The 19,106-nt window shown below is 45.7% G+C and overlaps 1 protein-coding gene across 1 annotated transcript in view; it reads left to right on the forward strand.

The window, feature by feature from the left end:
- LOC126991371 (uncharacterized) overlaps positions 1-17,182 on the forward strand; it is a 35,664-nt gene extending 18,482 nt beyond the window's left edge. The window contains exons 6-11 of the mRNA XM_050850125.1: positions 2,135-2,494; positions 5,125-5,254; positions 6,355-6,518; positions 8,841-8,945; positions 15,591-15,707; positions 15,937-17,182. Of these exons, the coding sequence (XP_050706082.1) occupies positions 2,135-2,494; positions 5,125-5,254; positions 6,355-6,518; positions 8,841-8,945; positions 15,591-15,707; positions 15,937-16,365 (1,305 nt within the window). The 3' untranslated portion in view covers positions 16,366-17,182. The remainder of the gene's footprint in view (positions 1-2,134; positions 2,495-5,124; positions 5,255-6,354; positions 6,519-8,840; positions 8,946-15,590; positions 15,708-15,936) is intronic.
- The last annotated feature ends 1,924 nt before the right edge of the window (positions 17,183-19,106 follow it).

A 19,106-nucleotide genomic window follows, 5' to 3' on the forward strand; every position in this document is an offset into this window, starting at 1 on the left:
TGTCGAGAATTGCCTCCGCACCACCTGCTCATAGACAGAAGACGGGGAAGGGTGTGTGCCTTGATGTGCGGGGCGGCAGCGAGTCCTTACTCACCAACCCGCCGTGACTTTACTACAGTTTATACTTAGTGTAGAAATACGACCCCCAAGCTAAACTTTGGTTTGGAGAAATTGCCGTTGTCGCTTGAGCACTCTTAATTTGAACTTCCAAGGACTTCCACTATTACGGTAAGGCTTGTATTACTCCAGTAGCACACACAATCACTAAAGAAACAATGAACACCTTCCAGAGCTAAGTACATAAACATAGAACATTATTTGAACGGATATACACATCGTGTTGCAAACCTGCTAATATATCTCACCGCTGCCACCAGTTTATGTTAGCAGTTTTCTGTCGACAAATTGTCTGCAAGCATGAATGTTAGCAGACTTGCACTACAATATATATATATATATATATATATATATATATATATATATATATATATATATATATATATATATATATATATATATATATATATATATATATATCCGTCCACCCTCCATGTTATGTTTGTGCACCTCAGTTTGGGAGGTGTTAATATATTTAATTAGTGTTTCTGCTCGTTACAAGATTATTATAACTTTTTTTTTTTTTTTTTTTTTTTTTTTTTTACATTGCTGCCTATTGCGCCGGTAGGCTTCTTCCCGGTGGGTCCTGATGGTCGGTCCAAGGCTTCTTTCCGGTGGGTCCTGATGGTCGGCCCAGCCCTATCTGGCGCAGGCGAGTGTTTATAGTGGCGCCATCTTGCACTGGCTCATGCTGCCCTCCCAGAGCTCATTTTTGATCCTAGAATCTAGAGTCCGGGTTGATAGGTGGTCTTCTGGACATCAAGTGGGTAGTTTTAAGCCACTCGGCGGCGGCTGAAAAATCCCAGCTTGGTGGCACCGAGCGGGGATTGAACTCGCGTCCTCCTGAACACGAGGCCGTTACTCTGACAACTCAGCCACCGCCTCCCCATAGACTACTACAACTACGGATTCCCTACAGTCAGACCTCACCAAACTACAGAAATTCAACAAAAAGTGGCTGCTACAATTCAGTGAAGAGAAATGTAAAGTCCTGCACCTTGGGAGGGGATATCCAGCACACCAATACCACATGGGAAACACTCCACTATCCACCACAGAGGCAGAAAAAGTCCTGGGAGTGTATTTTACCAGGCTACCAGTGAAGGGATATCCAGCACATCAATACCACATGGGAAACACTCCACTATCCACCACAGAGGCAGAGAAAGACTTGGGACTATATGTTACCTGGCTACCAGTGAAAACCAAATCCGTGCCAATCGCAGCGGACGGGTTAACGAAGCAGCGGAAGTCCCTAAAGTTCAAATTAGTGTGGTTGAGCGTCGACGGTAATACTTTCTCTCTCTCTCTCTCTCTCTCTCTCTCTCTCTCTCTCTCTCTCTCTCTCTCTCTCTCTCTCTCTCTCTCTCAGTTTAGCTATGGGGTCGTCTATATACACAAGTACATACACAATATAGCACAGTTACGGCGTGTTGGACAATGAGGAATCGCCTCGCCCTGCAGGCTGGTCAGCTACAACACCCTGTCCTTGTATAGGCATGGTGACAGACACTGAGCAGCCACGTCTCGCTGTCTGTTATAGCCCTACATGCTACCTATCAGTGTCGAACTTCCCAACTAATTTAACTAACTAACTAACTGTTCCTTCTCTTCCCCCGTCGCTAAGGCTTACTGTTCAGGAAAGCTGGATAGTTTCGTTTAGTCGGCGCAACATCTGTGGTCATATGCCGGAGAGAGATAGAAGGGGGAAGGGATTATAGGAGAAGGGAACAGATCCCAGGAGACGGGACACAACCCCCGATTAATACCTGGTACCCATTCACTGCTGGGTAATGGAAAAGCCGCCCAAATTTTTCCACTCCGCCCGGGAATCGAACCCGGGCTCTCTCGGTTGTGAGCCGAGTGTGCTAACCACTGCACCACGAAGACCCCCTTATTGTTCAGGGTTCCTTGTTTTACCTTTGTCGCACACGTCCAGCCATGGTCGCTTGTTCAACGCTATGTTCAGTGTCTGCCCTGTTCCTCGTCTTTACCGCTAACGGCCCCCCGTCTGCAGGTTGAACTGCTGCTGACGTCTTGCCACAACGACGAGTACACGTGTAACGATGGGTCCTGCATCGAAAAGAGCCGCCGCTGTGACCTGAGCGTGGACTGTGACGACCAGAGCGACGAGATGGACTGCTCGGTGGTGGTGGTGCCCGAGGGATACCCCGAACAGCTGCCGCCGCCCACCTACAAGAGCACGCCGCTGCCCATCCTCTTCGCCCTCAACATCACTTCGGTGAGGAAGTTCAGCTTGGCGTCCTTCACCATCGAAATCGACGTGAACATAAGGACGCAGTGGAGGGACCGCCGCCTCAAGTACAAAAACCTGCTGGCGAACTCAATGGCCAACAAGCTGCAGGAGTGGACCGAGGTGAGGCCACGGAAGGGTGCTGTGAGGGAGGGAGTAGTGGTGGTTGTGGGAAAGTTGGAAAGATTCGTTTAGTCAGCGCAACATCTGAGGTCATATGCCGGAGAGAGAGACAGATGGGGAAGGAATTATAGGAGAAGGGAACAGATCCCAGGAGACGGGACACAACCCCCGATTTATACCTGGTACCCATTCACTGCTGGATGGACAGGGGCGTAGAGTATCGGAAAAGCCGCCCAAATTTTTCCACTCCGCCCGGGAATCGAACTCGGGCTTTCTCGGTTGTGAGCCGAGTGTGCTAACCACAGCACCACGAAAAAAAACCACGGAAGGGTCCTGTGAGGGAGGTCGTATTGGTGGTTGTGGGGTGCCGCTGTAGTGACACGACTAGCCTGATAGGCCAGGAGCCTCCCATAACTCCCTCTGCCAGTGGGGTACCTCTTTGGCCGACTGGATAAGGAGTGGCTCTCCCGTCTCGCTGGTCGCGGGCTCGATCCCCGGCGCCGGCAAACCTTTCCTTGTCTGGATTAATTTCTCGTGTGTTTCGTTACACACAGTAGCCGTGTGGGAGTATAGAAAAGAGAAAATTCTGGCATTTCACCGTCCCAAGTACAACGTGTTGGAGTTGGTGGTAGGGGGGGGGGGGGACAGGACGAGGGACAGAAGTGTTTAGTCCTGCAGCAAGGAAATACCTCTTTAGCGAACACCAAGAGTGCGGCAGCCAGTTAATGTTAAGTCCCGTTCACACTGTGCCAACTCTGGGCCACGACTACCCACGACTCTAGGTTACACGAGGTCTTGGGTGTTAATGTGAAAGGGTCGGGCATGTCTTGAAAGAGGTCTTGAGACTGTTGACGAATGCTGCGCCGACGTCGTGACGGGAGTCTGGAGTAGTGAGTTTTTTTTTTTTTTTTTTTTTTTTTACGTCGCGGCCTATTGCGCCGGTAGCCTTCTTCCCGGTGGGGCCTGATGGTCGGCCCAAGGCTTCTTCCCGGTGGGGCCTGATGGTCGGCCTAAGGCTTCTTCCCGGTGGGGCCTGATGGTCGGCCCAGCCCGTTCTGGCGCAGGCGAGTGTTTATAGTGGCGCCATCTTGCACTGGCTCATGCTGCCCTCCCGGAGCTCATCTTTAATCCTAGAATCTAGAGTTCGGGTTGATAGGTGTTCTTCTGGACAGCATGTGGGTAGTTTTAAGCCACTCGGCGGCGGCTGAAAAATCCCAGCTTGGTGGCACCGGGCGGGGATTGAACTCGAGGCCTCCTGAACGCGGCGCCGTCACTCTGTCGACTCAGCCACCACACGACATGCTGGCAACTAGTTGGCCGAATGTCCCAGACAGTCGGCAAGACACCAAAACCGCAATAAAACCTCCCCCCCCCCCCCTTCTTGGAGCGTGGGAACCAACTTGTCAAATGCAGAAGTCGCTGGGTTGTCGTGGCCCAGAGTCGGCACAGTGTGAAAGGGGCTTTGATCACGTGGGTTTATCGTCTCCCCTCCGCTGCCCGGCATGCTACAGTTCTGTCCTTTGCACTACTGAACATAATTGTGTACCGAGGTCGAGATTACGAAAAAATGATCGACTCTTTACTCAATTTTCAATTGCTGCAGATTTGTACAGAGCGAGGGAGTTCATCGGTGAGATACATTCGCCGTGCTGAAGGGCCTGGCAGCTTGCTCCTCTAAGCCCCTGGGAGTTTGACAAGTGTTACTCGAACTTCCAATTACTCTAAAACAATCTACAAACATTGCCAAAGTATTACACTGGGGCGAAATGGCACTATCACGGGCTATGGACCATTTGAAGAGAAAGTAATATTTAAACTAAGGATGGGGCATGGTGCGACATTTGTCTGCCATTGCACTGTATGACTGTTTTCGGTGACTGTCGTGTCTGGGTTTGTGCTTTCTGCAACCACACTTGGCAGGAGGCACGAGCGGTGGCAACACTGTAAATCCAGAGAGTCTCGGCAACTCTCAGGACACGGTGGAGTCTGAGTGGGATTCCAACAAGCCACTCCACGATGAACACCTCGCAATAATTGGTAGTATATATAAGCATAATTACATGGCTGTTTTGGTGCAGTATCAGTACATGTTGATGAGTAACACATGTAAAAGTCATCCAACTGTTGAAAGAAATAAGAGCAGATACAGACCTCCCAAACCTTGGAAGGCCATTACTCAAAATCTCAAATTTCGAATAAAAGTATTCATAAAAAAAGAGTATATTAGCTTGAAACTTGCTGTGTTTATTGATGATGAGGGGAGAAATAAACGTTCCGATAATATGCTTTAAAAGTCAGCAGAACACATCTTATGGTCTTCCAAATAAGTCGAGGCAGGTCTGGCGTAGGCTCTCGCGACGATACACAGCCGCTTCCCGACTCTATGGCCGGTATCATAAGACACTTTCGCTTCTCACATCAACTATTCATAAAGGTCAAAAAAGGGATCGATCGGGTTCTAATGAGTGTTTCTTTAAACTCATGATACAAGGGAGGGGTCAAACTACCACCAGGGTCAGAAAACTACTCCTGGAAATGCCCTCAACTCATATGAAAACCTTGTGAAATTTGTGAACTTGGGCGACGAAATGTTTTGAGATACGACCCTATATACCTCTCCCGCCCCGCAGGTGTGGACGCCGCGCCTGGAGATGGAGGACGGCACTCAGAGCCCCGTGGAGGTCATGACACACTCCCAGGCCGCCTACGTGGAGCGAACCTCTCGGCCGCTGCCCGACGATGACACCACCATCAGGGAAGGTATGTAATGCACCACCAGGGACTGACCGCGCGATGGACTCGTGATCCCCAGCCGCTAGCCTCCCCGAATGATCCTACGAGTCCTGCTGACGGATCTTTTATTTATTTATTTTTTTTTTTTTTTTTTTTTTTTTTACGTCGTGGCCTATTGCGCCAGTAGGCTTCTTCCCGGTGGGGCCTGATGGTCGGCCCAAGGCTTCTTCCCGGTGGGGCCTGATGGTCGGCCCAGCTCGTTCTGGCGCAGGCAAGTGTTTATAGTGGCGCCATCTTGCATTGGCTCATGCAGCTCTCCCGGAAATTATCTTTAATCTAGAGTCCGGGTTAATAGGTGGTCTTTTGGACAGCATGTGGGTAGTTTTAAGCCACTCGGCGGCGGCTGAAAAATCTCAGCTTGGTGGCACCGGGCGGGGATTGAACTCGCGTCATCCTGAACGCGGCGCCGTCACGCTATCCATTCAGCCACCGCCTCCCCTGTGGTTATGGCGGGAACCTACGGTCACAACCACCCGGGAGGCGGGGCACAACCTCCGCCTGATGCCCGGCACCCAGTCGCCGCTGGCTGGACAGTGGCACGGAGGAAAGGAGACAGCCCATCCGTCTCCACTCAGCCCGGAAATCGAACTGAAGGCCTCTGGGTTACGATGCAATCGTGGTAACCAATGAACTTCAAAGCTCCGTGTGTGTGTGTGTGTGTGTGTGTGTGTGTGTGTGTGTGTGTGTGTGTGTGTGTGTGTGTGTGTATTTACATAGTTGTAGTTTTACAGGGCCTGGGCTTTACGCTGGTGTGGTCCCGTCTCCGTATCTACATTTATCCAACTTTTCCTTAAAGCTTTGCACACTCCTCGCCGATACTTCATCCTCACTTAGTCTGTTCCAAACCTCTATATTTCTTTGCGGGAAGCTGTATTTCTTTATATATCTCGAGCATCTTCCCTTCCTCAGCTTTTTACTATGTCATCTTGTGTTCCTAGTGACAATTTCTTTTTTTAGTAGTATCTCCTCGTTGTCTACTTCTTCCATTTTGCTCAATAATGTGTGTGTGTGTGTGTGTGTGTGTGTGTGTGTGTGTGTGTGTGTGTGGCACCTATCCCCGCCCGCAGACGTGACGTACAGCGGCGAGGCCAACATGCTGGTGTTCCTGGACGAGACGACGCTCACCTTCAAGTGTCACTTCGAGCTCCAGATGTACCCGTTCGACCGTCAGCACTGCTTCATGGTCTTCAGGATCAAGGACATGAAGGAGGAACTCGGCGTCCTGGTGCAGGCAAGTCCTACGAGCCTTGGTAAGCCCAGGGAGTTTAAACCGCTTTCTATTGGCCAATCCCTCCTGGCACTCAAGTCCAGTGGGGTTTAACACACCTTGCAGGACGCTGTACCAGCCCAAGTTGCTCATGAAAGCCACCCCCTTGGTATTGTCTTTTACAGAAACAACCCGTGAGCAGGATCGAATCATGTGTAGCTTGCCACATATCCGTATAGCTAGAATTCGCGTTCACGGACTTTGCAAGTTAGAGGTTTCGAGTCTGTCATATTTTCTTTTGCCCTAGAGTTGCTTCCTTTACTGTAAAAAAAGGCTTCGCTCTATAATGATCAGCATCAAGTACGCTATTAGCTTCCTTAACTCTCTGCCCCAACACAGAAAGTTTGGAAAATTTCGCGTAGTCGACGCAACATCTGTGGTCATATGCCGGACAGACAGAAGGGGAAGGAATTATAGAAGGGAACAGACCTCAGGAGACAGGACACAACCCCCGATTAATATCTGGTACCCATTCACTGCTGGGTGGACAGGGGCGTAGGGTATCGGAAAAGCCGCCCAAATTTTTCACTCCGCCCGGGAATCGAACCCGGGCTCTCTCGGTTGTGAGCCGAGTTTGTTAACCACTGCACCACGAAGCCCCCCTGCCCCAACACAACCTGGTGCAGCACAGCATTCTTTTAGTCTTGTCTGACGGGGACCCTTCTAGTCCCAGAGGCAGCACTGTGTCAGTCTGCCTGCTCGGGTACTCCCGTCACGGTATTCTTTTTGTGGCTTCAGCTTCGCTTTGAAAATTAAGTCTCAGCAGACGACCTTTGTGTAGTTGTTAACCCGGTAGCAGCGACGGGTCAAATTTGTGGCTTTACCGTGTACCAGCGACGGGCCAAATTTATGGCTTTACCGTGTACCAGCGAAGAGTCAAATTTGTGGCTCTACCGTGTACCAGCGACGGGTCAAATTTGTGGCTTTACCGTGTAGCAGCGACGGGCCAAATTTGTGGCTTTACCGTGTAGCAGCGACGGGCCAAATTTGTGGCTTTACCTTGTAGCAGCGACGGGCCAAATTTGTGGCTTTACCGTGTAGCAGCGACGGGCCAAATTTGTGCCATGATATAAACCCCCCAAAATAGATGATATATAATCTGTTCACAAATGCTTTATATATATATTATGAAATGGAGGGACCATTAAGAAACATAATCCCCCCCCCACACAGACACACACAACTTGATAATCCACAATATAAAGAAAAACCCGCGATCCCCAGCTTGAAGACCCACAAGAAAGAACAGCATTGGCACTCACACACAGCAATAGTTCCTCCTCCGTGTCGGCTTCTCGTATACTCCGCGTTGGCTCGGACTGAAAACAAGTGAAAGGGTTGAGTAATGTATTCCAGGGCGTGAACTCGTATCAAGGGAGCAATACTTTAGATAACTGAATTACAGTAAAGAAAAGGAAATATTGGTAAAGTAAAAAAAAAGTTAATTGATCTTTATTTTGACAATTGCTCACATTTATTCAACCTCTTTGAAAATCCGTAGCAATGTTCCCATTCACAAAGATACTATTACTACAGTTTCGGTCTCCCCGCCATGCGAAGGACATTGCTAAGATAGAAGGTGTTCAACATAGGACAACAAAGACGATCTCTCTTTGCGCACCAAACTTTATGACGACGTTCACTCATCTCTTGAAAGTTAGAAAGTTTGGTTTAGTCGGCGCAACATCTGTGGTCATATGCCGGAGAGAGACAGAAGGGGAAGGAATTATAGGAGAAGGGAACAGATCCCAGGAGACGGGACACAACCCCAGATTAATACCTGGTACCCATTTACTGCTGGGTGGACAGGGCGTAGGGTATCGGAAAAGCCGCCCACATTTTTCCACTCCGCCCGGGAATCGAACCCGGGCTCTCTCGGCTGTGAGCCGAGTGTGTTAACCACTGCACCACGAAGACCCCAAAACAAGCTCGACCGACACTTCCTCCACTTTAATATTCACTAAAGTAGAAAATGCGAAATCTTGGTGGCATTTAATATAGTTTAACTCCGGTTTAAGGACGCACCTCCACAGGGTCTGAATATCTATGTAAATCTCTCTCTCTCTCTCTCTCTCTCTCTCTCTCTCTCTCTCTCTCTCTCTCTCTCTCTCTCTCTCTCTCTCTCCTCCACTTTCTCCTTTAGAAGATACCTATGCTATCAAATTTACTAATGCAAGAGTCAACCCATCATTTTCATCCCTCTTTCGTTCCTGTGCAGACCAATTTTCTAATGTAAGAGTTAATCAATATCCTCATTCTGTCATCCCCCCCTCCCCCCCTTTCCAGGACGGGCCGGGGGTCACGTTCAAGGGATCCAGGTACCTGCTGGAGTACACCCTCGTCAAGGAATCATTCAGCAACTTCTCCTACCAAGAGACCAGTCAAATACAGGTGAGGGGCGACGAGGCCAGCCCGACAAGACGCCTCTGCCAGGGCCTTAGAGTAGGGGAAAGTTTTGGAAAGTTTCGTTTAGTCGGCGCAACATCTGTGGTCATATGCCGGAGTGAGACAGAAGGGGAAGGAATTATAGGAGAAGGGGACAGATCCCAGGAGACGGGACACAACCCCCGATTAATACCTGGTACCCATTCACTGCTGGGTGAACAGGGGCGTAAGGTATCGGAAAAGCCGCCAAAATGTTTCAACTCCGCCCGGGAATCGAACCCGGTTTCTTGGTTGTGAGCCGAGTTAGAGTCGGGGAACTCACTGATTTTTTTACAGTAAAGGAAACAGTTCAAGGGCAAAAAAAGATGAAGATTCTAGGTACTTTTTCGAGATCCTGACGATATCCCGAACACACACAAACAGCAATTTTTTTTTTTTCACGTGTACGACTATAGCGCCGGTAGGCTTGTTTGAGGGGCCTGGATGGTAGTCGGCCCCAGCCCGTCATGGCGCAGGCAAGTGTTTATAATGGCGCCATCTATCACTATTCCTGCTCAGGGGTCCGTCGGGAGTCTAGGCGGCGAGTGACTGGAGCAATGCGAACTCGGGTGTATGCTCCCCATCAACCAGTTAGTCCACAAGGGTATTGCCAAGACCCAAGGGGCCAGCGTTGCCAGATTATCGTATTCACCACTTCGTCGGTATTACTTTTAAGCCTCAAACTCTCGCACCTACAAAAATAACGATACAAAATTGAAGTTATCGTTAAAACTCCTATCTATTGATGTTTGTTTGTTTGTTTTTGCTATAGTTATTGGTCAGAAACTACGAAAATGCAATGCGATGGGTACGATAACTTGGCAACGCTGCCAGAACAGTTCCCTGCGTTCATCCTAAATCTTGTAATACATCCACTCCATGAGGCTGTGGTCTTTTGCGGCAGCCTTCTTGTTCGATTTACAAAGAACAAGTAGAGGTTCATTATGTACAGTCGCGATATGAAGTGATGTCGCCGCTCTCAGAATGTTTCGTACGGGAGCATTTGAAGGTAACGGAAGTGATGTGTATTTATTGTTTGTTATAATATATGATATATATATAATTGTGATATAATATATATATATAGATATATATATATATATATATATATATATATATATATATATATATATATATATATATATATATATATATATATATATATATATATATATATATATATATATATATATATATATATATATATATATATATATATATATATATATATATATATATATATATATATATATATATATATATATATATATATATATATATATATATATATATATATATATATATATATATATATATATATATATATATATATATATATATATATATATATATATATATATATATATATATATATATATATATATATATATATATATATATATATTTATATATATATATATATATATATATATATATATATATATATATATATATATATATATATATATATATATATATATATATATTTATTTATTTTTCTTTTTTTTCTCCTGGGTCATTCCATGAATTGTCTTCTGCAGTTATTAATACAGTTGCGATACATACGCACAGTATGACATGAAGCGAATGGACAGTTACTGGCATTAGCGTCCCTCGATAGAGAGAGTCCCGATAACCCAAGATTTGGAAGCCATTATTGGCCCTGTTTTCGCCGCGCTTTTCAAACGCTAGCACACGTTCTCTTTTGTATTTCTGTTTCACAGCCATTTCGGTCGTCCAATAAAACTGAGCACACCTGTGTCAGACCTGCACACCTTCCTCTAACAGCCAACAGGGAACCAGCAGTCAGCGAGCTCTGGGAAAGTAAATATGAGACATTTTGTGTCTACATCAACAGGTATGGCCAACCCACCATTATGCCCTTATACTTCACCATAATTTGGTCACCAGCCGTTGGAACGTGTCGTAAGGTGACAGGAGATTATCATTATCCTTACGATCAGCCACTGTCTCAGTATAGGCACTCAGTAACCCACGCAGCCTGTGATATATGCGTGTCACCGCAGGCTGCTGACGACCTTGAGAGGCGGCAGCGCTCAGAGGGTACTGAGAGACTTCACACAAGTCTGGGTGCTTCTCTTCGAGTGTTGCTGCTGTGATGGATGGATTTAACAAAACTTATCGCTGTAAAACATTATCGGCAGCAGTTGGGGAAGTCTTTCTCTTACTTACATATCCCTTCATCGCCTGACCCTTGCCTACAGGGAGGGACGCTGCCTCCTGAACGGCATGAGCCTTGACATACTTGTCATGGGCCACGTGGCTGACACACTACCCAAGCTCCATCAATGCAAAGGATTTTTGCTCCCTTTCCGTTACGTGCTTGCTGTAAACTTTAGCATATGGAGAGAAAATTATTTTAAAGTACTTGTGTGGGGGTGAAGGGGCCCTGATTCCATTACTCGCCGTGCTGCTATCTTGCTTCACACACACACACACACACACACACACACACACACACACACACACTAGGATGTAGTTGCTGCAATCAATTTTCTGTGTGATTTCAAGGTCTTGTGAAGATCAGTTATTAATGAGTTCAATAACATTTGATTTAATATGATTTAATTGAAATACTTATTGTTGATTGAAAAATAACACAGTAAAGTACTAAGGCCATGTAAACGTGTTTCATTTTGCTTGAAGGTCAAAATAGGGTTAGATAATACTGTAGGAAAATGTCTTCAACATATTATAATGACATTGGTACCGATGAAAATGAAGACCATGCAGCCTTATACATTAGGCTATTAAATAAAAATGGACTTATAACCCAACCTAGAGAAGTTTCTAGCAGAAGACCCTTCACATGAGCAAATAGTAACCTAGCCTATCACCGCTGAAATAGCAATATTTCCTCGCATTTTAAAATCTCAGAAACGAGTAATAATAATGGAAACGGTTACCAGGGTGATGATTAACAAATACAATATAAAAAAAAAATATGTGTTAGCTTTTAGAGTGATTTGGGTGTGATTCTAGAGTTTTATCGAGACAGGTATGGCTCACCAAAAGCTAGCTTCTGTTCATCTAAACTCCTGTAACACGTCCAGTCTATTAGACTGTGGCTTTGATGAGTGTGAAATATCCATTGTGAGTCTGTAATAACAGCTAGAGCCCTGTGGGAGAGATCACACCCAATAATTTTGGCCCTAAGGGCCACAGCTTCCCTTATCATGTCTGGACCTGAGGTGAACGATTGTTTCAGTCCTTGCAGCTGTGCCTCTCTCACAACGATTTCCATAGACAGTACAAAGGGAGGGCGGTTATGACAGCAAGACACACACAATGGCAGTGTGTGTGTCTTGCTGTCATAACCGAAGGTTTCCTCCCAAGACGACTGACTGTTAGCACCTCTGTCTTCTCAGCGGCCTTGCAGTTAATATATAAACATTGTATCCCCTCTGTGGCATGTTGCTACAGCCGAAGGCTAGGCAGCAAGGCATTGTTACATTAAAAAGCAGCCGAATCCGCTTCCAAAATAGGTAAAATTTTGTTTTTAATACCTCAGCTCAAAGTCGGCGCGGTGCTCGAAGGGCCAAAAATGGCGCCCAGCAGCCTTATACACAGGGCCCCCTATGTCGGGACTCTCTCTATAAAAGGACTCTAACTGGCATTACTTTGAGTTTTATTGATTAAGAAACGAGCAAATAATAAGTTTTCACATTAAACACCTTTTATTCACTATGATGGCTTATTATAAGCATGGACACTGAAATATAAAGTAACATCGGTCAGTAACGATGATGAATGAAGAATCTCTTCATAGGTAGGGTTGCCATATCTGAAATATCAAAGCTCCGGACGCCTCTACGAACACTCGACCATAGCCTAACATTTGGCAACGCTGCGATTACCCGCCCGCACCTCGACCACCACCTCCATTTCAAAACCATATATTCTTATCTCCCCACCTTCCTCGACTGTTCTATGGCATTTTTAAGTTGTGGATATGTTCCATTGATCACCTCCATGCATTAAAAGTATACATGAAGCTTTTGTCATCGTTTTATTGACCAAGAAAGGCAATGATGTTTGCGATCGGCGGCAAAGAGTGAGCTTGGAGTTACAAAACACGACTATTCTGAAGCTATTTATTCTTATTTTTCCATCTCCGACTATCCCACGGTAGTTATAGGCTGTGGGCATCTTCCTCTGATCCCTTTCATTCATTAAAGTCCACGGAAAGCTTTTGTTATCGTTGTGTTGACCACGAAAGGCAAAGAGTGAGTCAGGGCTGAATAATAGGTATGGTGCGCTGGCGATGACGTCGTCATCAAACGAGAGTATAAATTAAATAAATTACGGCATCCTAGTTTAGGATATCGACTAATTATGCATGTCCTATATATTGTGCACATGTTAGATTTATTGTTGTCAACAGTGATCATGAAAAGATAATTTTACTTTCTGTTTGAGTAATATGTCGATATTTGGACTTCATTTGACTTGTTCTTTGGTGAACGAAAACACATTGGCCTGTATCAAGAGTCACGAAGGTGTAGCGACGAAAATCGAAGGGAAGGACGGTGCGTACCTATAGTCACTAGCAATTTTGGAACGAAGATCTGCGGGAGAGACGAAGAGAAGGCAAGGTCTAGCCCGTGTCTTCCCTCAGACCTTCGAGGAAAAATATGTTTATTTTCCAAATTTGGCGTGGCAAATAGTTGCAGTTCAGTTAAAACAACATGAAAAAATATTTTCCCTAATTGGAAAGTCGTATATTATAGTTGCAGCGAATATGTTTGTCTTGTTTACAACAACGGCACGCGCCTTCAAAGCACAGAGAAACCAGCCAGCAGGCGGGAACCTTCGTCACCTCGTGGCTACATTCTCCAACGATCTACGTTTTTTCAAATTCTTTCTCATTTCGGTTAAGACATCTGGCTCTGAAAGTGCAAACAAAGGGTATCTTAATAATTTACTGCATGTAAATAACGATTAATAATGGAAAAAAGAAAGAAATAATAAATAATAACTGTTGAATGCGATGCTAGGCTATTTCGAAAATTAGGCTACCCATGTTATTTATACATGCAACATCAAAATTCCTTATGTATAGACACTTGCAGAGTCGTATGTCACTTTATATCCCTTAATGAGATGAAATATGAGTATCTGAAAGGCAATGATCTGAAAGGAGTATGATCAAACTATACTGTTTGATATACAAGTTGTTTCTTCGTGTTCTTGTATGGTATATTATCGATGTAAATCTTCTGTTTGCGGTTCATATACGATGGTTTGAGGATTTTTTGTATACACAAACATTCAAATGATCTTCACGCAATCACAAACTCACAATGCACAGGTGCCATATCTACGTTCACAAGTGGACAGACGGAATGAAACGGACAATATTATGGCTGTAATAGCACCATGGAGGTATTATACCTCCATGAATAGCACTGTGTGTTTGTATGTGTGTGTGTGCATTAGATCTGGTAGGTGAAAAGAAGGTTGCAGTGTGTGTATGTGCATTTACCTTCCCGAACGACTTGTGGTAAGGATTGAAGGCACGGTCTGAGGCCGTGCCTACATTGTCGAAGGGAAGGTACGCGGCTCGACCTTCACGACTCTTGGTACGGGCCTTTGTGTCAAAATATTTCGACAACTCTTCAGGCATCATTGAATATTTATTTTCTATTGTTTTTCTAGTTTGTAAAATATATTTATTTAAGTTATGATGAAGATACAGGAAAATAATGGTACTCTTGAAAATATATAACGATACTTGCGTGATCGAAAATAAACGTACACGGCGACATCACTTCATATCGCGACTGTACGTACATCCAATCACAATTTATAAAGACTATTGAATTTGTGTGTCTATAGAGGAACAGTAACCGTTCCTGTCGGCGAAAAACATTGAGTGGTCTGACTGCGACTCGAACCTTCGCCTGCCGGGTGAATCGAGAGGTGCTGTCCACTGCCCCATGGACCGATGTGTGTGTGTGTGTGTGTGTGTGTGTGTGTTTTACATCTCAGCCTAGAGCGCCGGTAGGCTTTCTTCAGGGGCCTAGCTGGTGGTCGGCCCAAGCCCGTCATGGCGCAGGCAATTTTTTTATAGTGGCGCCAGCTATGCTTGCCTCATGCTGCCCCCCGGAACTCATTCTTGATTTACTGGACGGTTTCCTCTACAGTCCGGGTTGATGGGTGGTCTTCAGGACAGCATGTGGGTAATCTTAGGCCACTCGGCGGTGACTGAAAAAATCCCAGGTGGTAGCGTGGTGATTCCAGTCGACGTTGTCCATGGCGTGATGAATGCTGGCCCGGCACGCTAACCACTCAGCCACCGCCTGTGTGTGTGTGTGTGTGTGTGTGTGTGTGTGTGTGTGTGTGTGTGTGTGTGTGTGTGTTAGCTAAGTTCACGTTGCTTTATGTACGTGCCTTTTGCCATTAATTTCCTTTCTTTTCCCTTTCCCGTCACTTCCTTGAACTTAATATTAACTAGAGTTGAAATGCAACGTTTTGGAGCCATCTGATTAATGTAGAATCACTTAGGTTTAAGGACAGACCACCTATATAGTCTGGACCATGGGGTCTGTGTGGTCTGATTTTCTATGTAAGTCTATGTAAATCTTTCAGATCCGCTTTGAGTTCCGCAACCAGTACGGCTACTATATTGGCAACACTTTCCTGCCCAGCCTCATGCAGGTGATCATCTCGCTGGTAACACTGCGCTTCGATCTGGCGGACTTCCAGGTGAGTGTGTGTGTGTGTGTGTGTGTGTGTGTGTGTGTGTGTGTGTGTGTGTGTGAGAGAGAGAGTGTGTGTGTGTGAGAGAGAGAGAGAGAGAGAGAGGGGTATAGAAATGAAATAGTTGAAATAGCTATTACAACAGTTACTACTACTACTACTACTACTACTACTACTACTACTACTACTACTACTACTACTACTACAACTACTACTACTACCACTACCATTACAGGACCGCATCATGGTGTCCCTGACGTCCCTCCTCGTGCTGGCGACCTACTTTACGCAGACCAGTCAGACCATCCCCAAGACCTCCTACCTCAAGCTGATTGACGTGTGGTTCGTGGCTCTCATCACGCTGGACTTCGGCGTCATCCTGTCCCTGGTCTACGTGGAGACGTTGAGGATCAAGGAGAGGGAGAGGGAGAGCGTCGTCAAGGCCTTCAGAGTCTCTCCCGCTGGTGAAGTCGCCAGGATGGGTGGGAGGCGCTTCACGGCTTCATATTCTTGCTCCTCGCTGCGAGCCCTGCTCTCGTCCCGCCTCCCGTCCTGCCCTGCCGAGACGAACGTTTTCTTCATCAAGTTTTTCTCCATGACGATAGTGCTCATGCTGGTCTGCTTCGTGTCCACTTGTATCTACGGGATGTACATGGATGACTAAGCAAAGAGAATGTGACGCGACTTTGTACACCGGCTCATCCCTATGCTGTCCAACTTCCTAATGCAAAAGTTATCTAGTGTCTTTAATCTTTCATCTCCTGTATCCTTCAATGCATATTGATATATACGAAGAGAATGTGACACGACTTTGTATTCAGGCTCATCCATCTGCTGTCCAACTTCCTAATGCAAAAGTTAACCAGTGTTTATACTTTTCATCTGTCTCCTGCGAGGTGTGTGGAAAGGTTGGAAAGTTTCGTGGGTGGAAAGGTTAGAAAATTTCGTTTAGTCGGCGCAACATCTGTGGTCATATGCCGGAGAGAGACAGAAGGGGAAGGAATTATAGGAAAGGGAACAGACCCCAGGAGACGGGACACAAACCCCGATTAATACCTGCTGGGTGGACAGGAGCGTAGGGTATCAGAAAAGCCGCCCAAATTTTTCCATTCCGCCCAGGAATCGAACACGGGCTCTCTCGGTTGTGAGCCGAGTATGCTAACCACTGCACCACGAAAACCCCGAGAAGTGTGTGGATGACTAGGCGAAGAGAATATGACTCGACTTTCTATTCAAGCTCATCCATATGGTATCGAACTTCCTAATGCAAAAGGTAACTGGTGTCTAAACTCCACCTCGCGTCGCTAAACTCTGAACAGCCTCCCTTCGTCCGTATTTCTTTTTGCCTATGACTTCGGATTTTTAAAGAGAAGTGTACCAAGACCTCCATAATCCAAATTGACCAGTCTTTAGTAATCTTCTGTATTTTGTATGGTGAGGACAGCCGCTCTTAAGACTCGTTTTCTACATTCGGAAGTTGGTCAGCCTCCTTAACTGTGCAAACAAGAGATTTACTCGTTTAATACCTTAAGCACATTTATGAATAATACATTTACTTTCCTTTCTATTGATACCAAATATATATATATATATATATATATATATATATATATATATATATATATATATATATATATATATATATATATATATATATATATATATATTTTTTTTTTACAACAAAGGAGGCAGCTCAAGGGCACACAAAAACAACAATAATAAAAAAGCCCGCTAATCGCTGCTCCTAAGAAAAAGAATCAGAAGAGGTGGCCAAAAGCAAGGTCAGATTCGGAAGGAGAGGTGTCCTGATACCCTCAACTTGAAAGAGTTCAAGTCGTAGGCAGGAGGAAATACAGATGAAGGAAGATTGTTCCAGAGTTTACCAGCGGGAGGGATGAAAGAGTGAAGATGCTGGTTAACTCTTGCAGAAGGGGTTTGGACAGTATAGGGATGAGCATGAGTAGAAAGTCGTGTGCAGCGGGGCCGCGGGAGGGGGGGAGGCATGCAGTTAGCAAGTTCAGAAGAGCAGTCAGCGTGGAAATATCGATAGAAGATAGAAAGAGAGGCAACATCACGGCGGAATTTAAGAGGTAGAAGACTATCAGTAGGAGGAGGAGAGCTGATGAGACGAAGAGCCTTAGCCTCCACTCTGTCCAGAAGAACTGTGTGGGTGGAGCCCCCCCACACATGAGATGCATACTCCATACGAGGGCGGACAAGGCCCCTGTATATGGATAGCAACTGCACGGGGGAGAAGAACTGGCGGAGACGATACAGAACGCCCAACCTCGAGGAAGCTGATTTAGCGAGAGAGGAGATATGAAGTTTCCAGTTGAGATTTTGAGTTAAGGATAGACTGAGGATGTTTAGTGTTGAAGAAGGTGACAGCTGAGTGTTGTCGAAGAACAGGGGATAGGTGTTTGGAAGATTGTGTCGAGTTGATAGGTGGAGAAATTGAGTTTTTGAGGCATTGAAGGACACAAGGTTCCTTCTGCCCCAATCGGAAATGATAGCAAGGTCTGAGGTTAGGCGTTCTACAGCCTCCAGTCTGGAGTCGTTTACTTCCTGTTGTGATGGTCTTCTATTGAAAGAAATTGAATAATGCAGAGTGGAGTCGTCGGTGTACGAGTGGACAGGACAGTTTGTCATGGAAAGAAGATCATTGATGAATAACAGGAAGAGAGTGGGTGATAGGACAGAGCCCTGTGGAACGCTACTGTTGATAGGTTTAGGGGAAGAGCAGTAAACGTCTACCACCGCAGAGATAGAACGGCCGGAAAGGAAACTGGAGATAAAGGAACAGAGAGAGGGATAGAATCCGAAAGAGGGCAGTTTAGAAAGCAAAGACTGGTGCCAGACTCTATCGAAGGCTTTCGATATGTCTAGCGCAACAGAGAAAGTTTCACCGAAACTGCTAAGAGAGGATGACCAAGAGTCAGTTAAGAGAGCAAGAAGATCGCCAGTAGAACGCCCCTTGCGGAATCCATACTGGCGATCAGATAGAAGATTAGATGTGGAAAGGTGCTTTTGAATCTTCCGGTTAAGGATTGATTCAAAAGCTTTAGATAAACATGAAAGTAAAGCTATTGGGCGGTAGTTTGAGGGATTGGAGCGGTCACCCTTCTTAGACACAGGCTGTACAAAGGCATACTTCCAGCAGGAAGGAAAGATAGATGTTGATAAGCAGAGACGAAAGAGTTTGACCAGGCAGGGTGTCAGCACAGAAGCACAGTTTTTAAGGACAATAGGAGGCACTCCATCAGGTCCATAAGCCTTCTGAGAGGTGAGGCCAGAGAGGGCATAGAAAACATCATTAGGAAGAATCTTAATAACAGGCATAGAGGAGTCAGAGGGGGGATGAGTAGGAGGAATATGCTCAGAATCGTCCAAGGTGGAGTTCTTACA

This window comes from Eriocheir sinensis, unplaced genomic scaffold (assembly GCF_024679095.1).
Source record: "Eriocheir sinensis breed Jianghai 21 unplaced genomic scaffold, ASM2467909v1 Scaffold265, whole genome shotgun sequence".
Taxonomy (NCBI): domain Eukaryota; kingdom Metazoa; phylum Arthropoda; class Malacostraca; order Decapoda; family Varunidae; genus Eriocheir; species Eriocheir sinensis.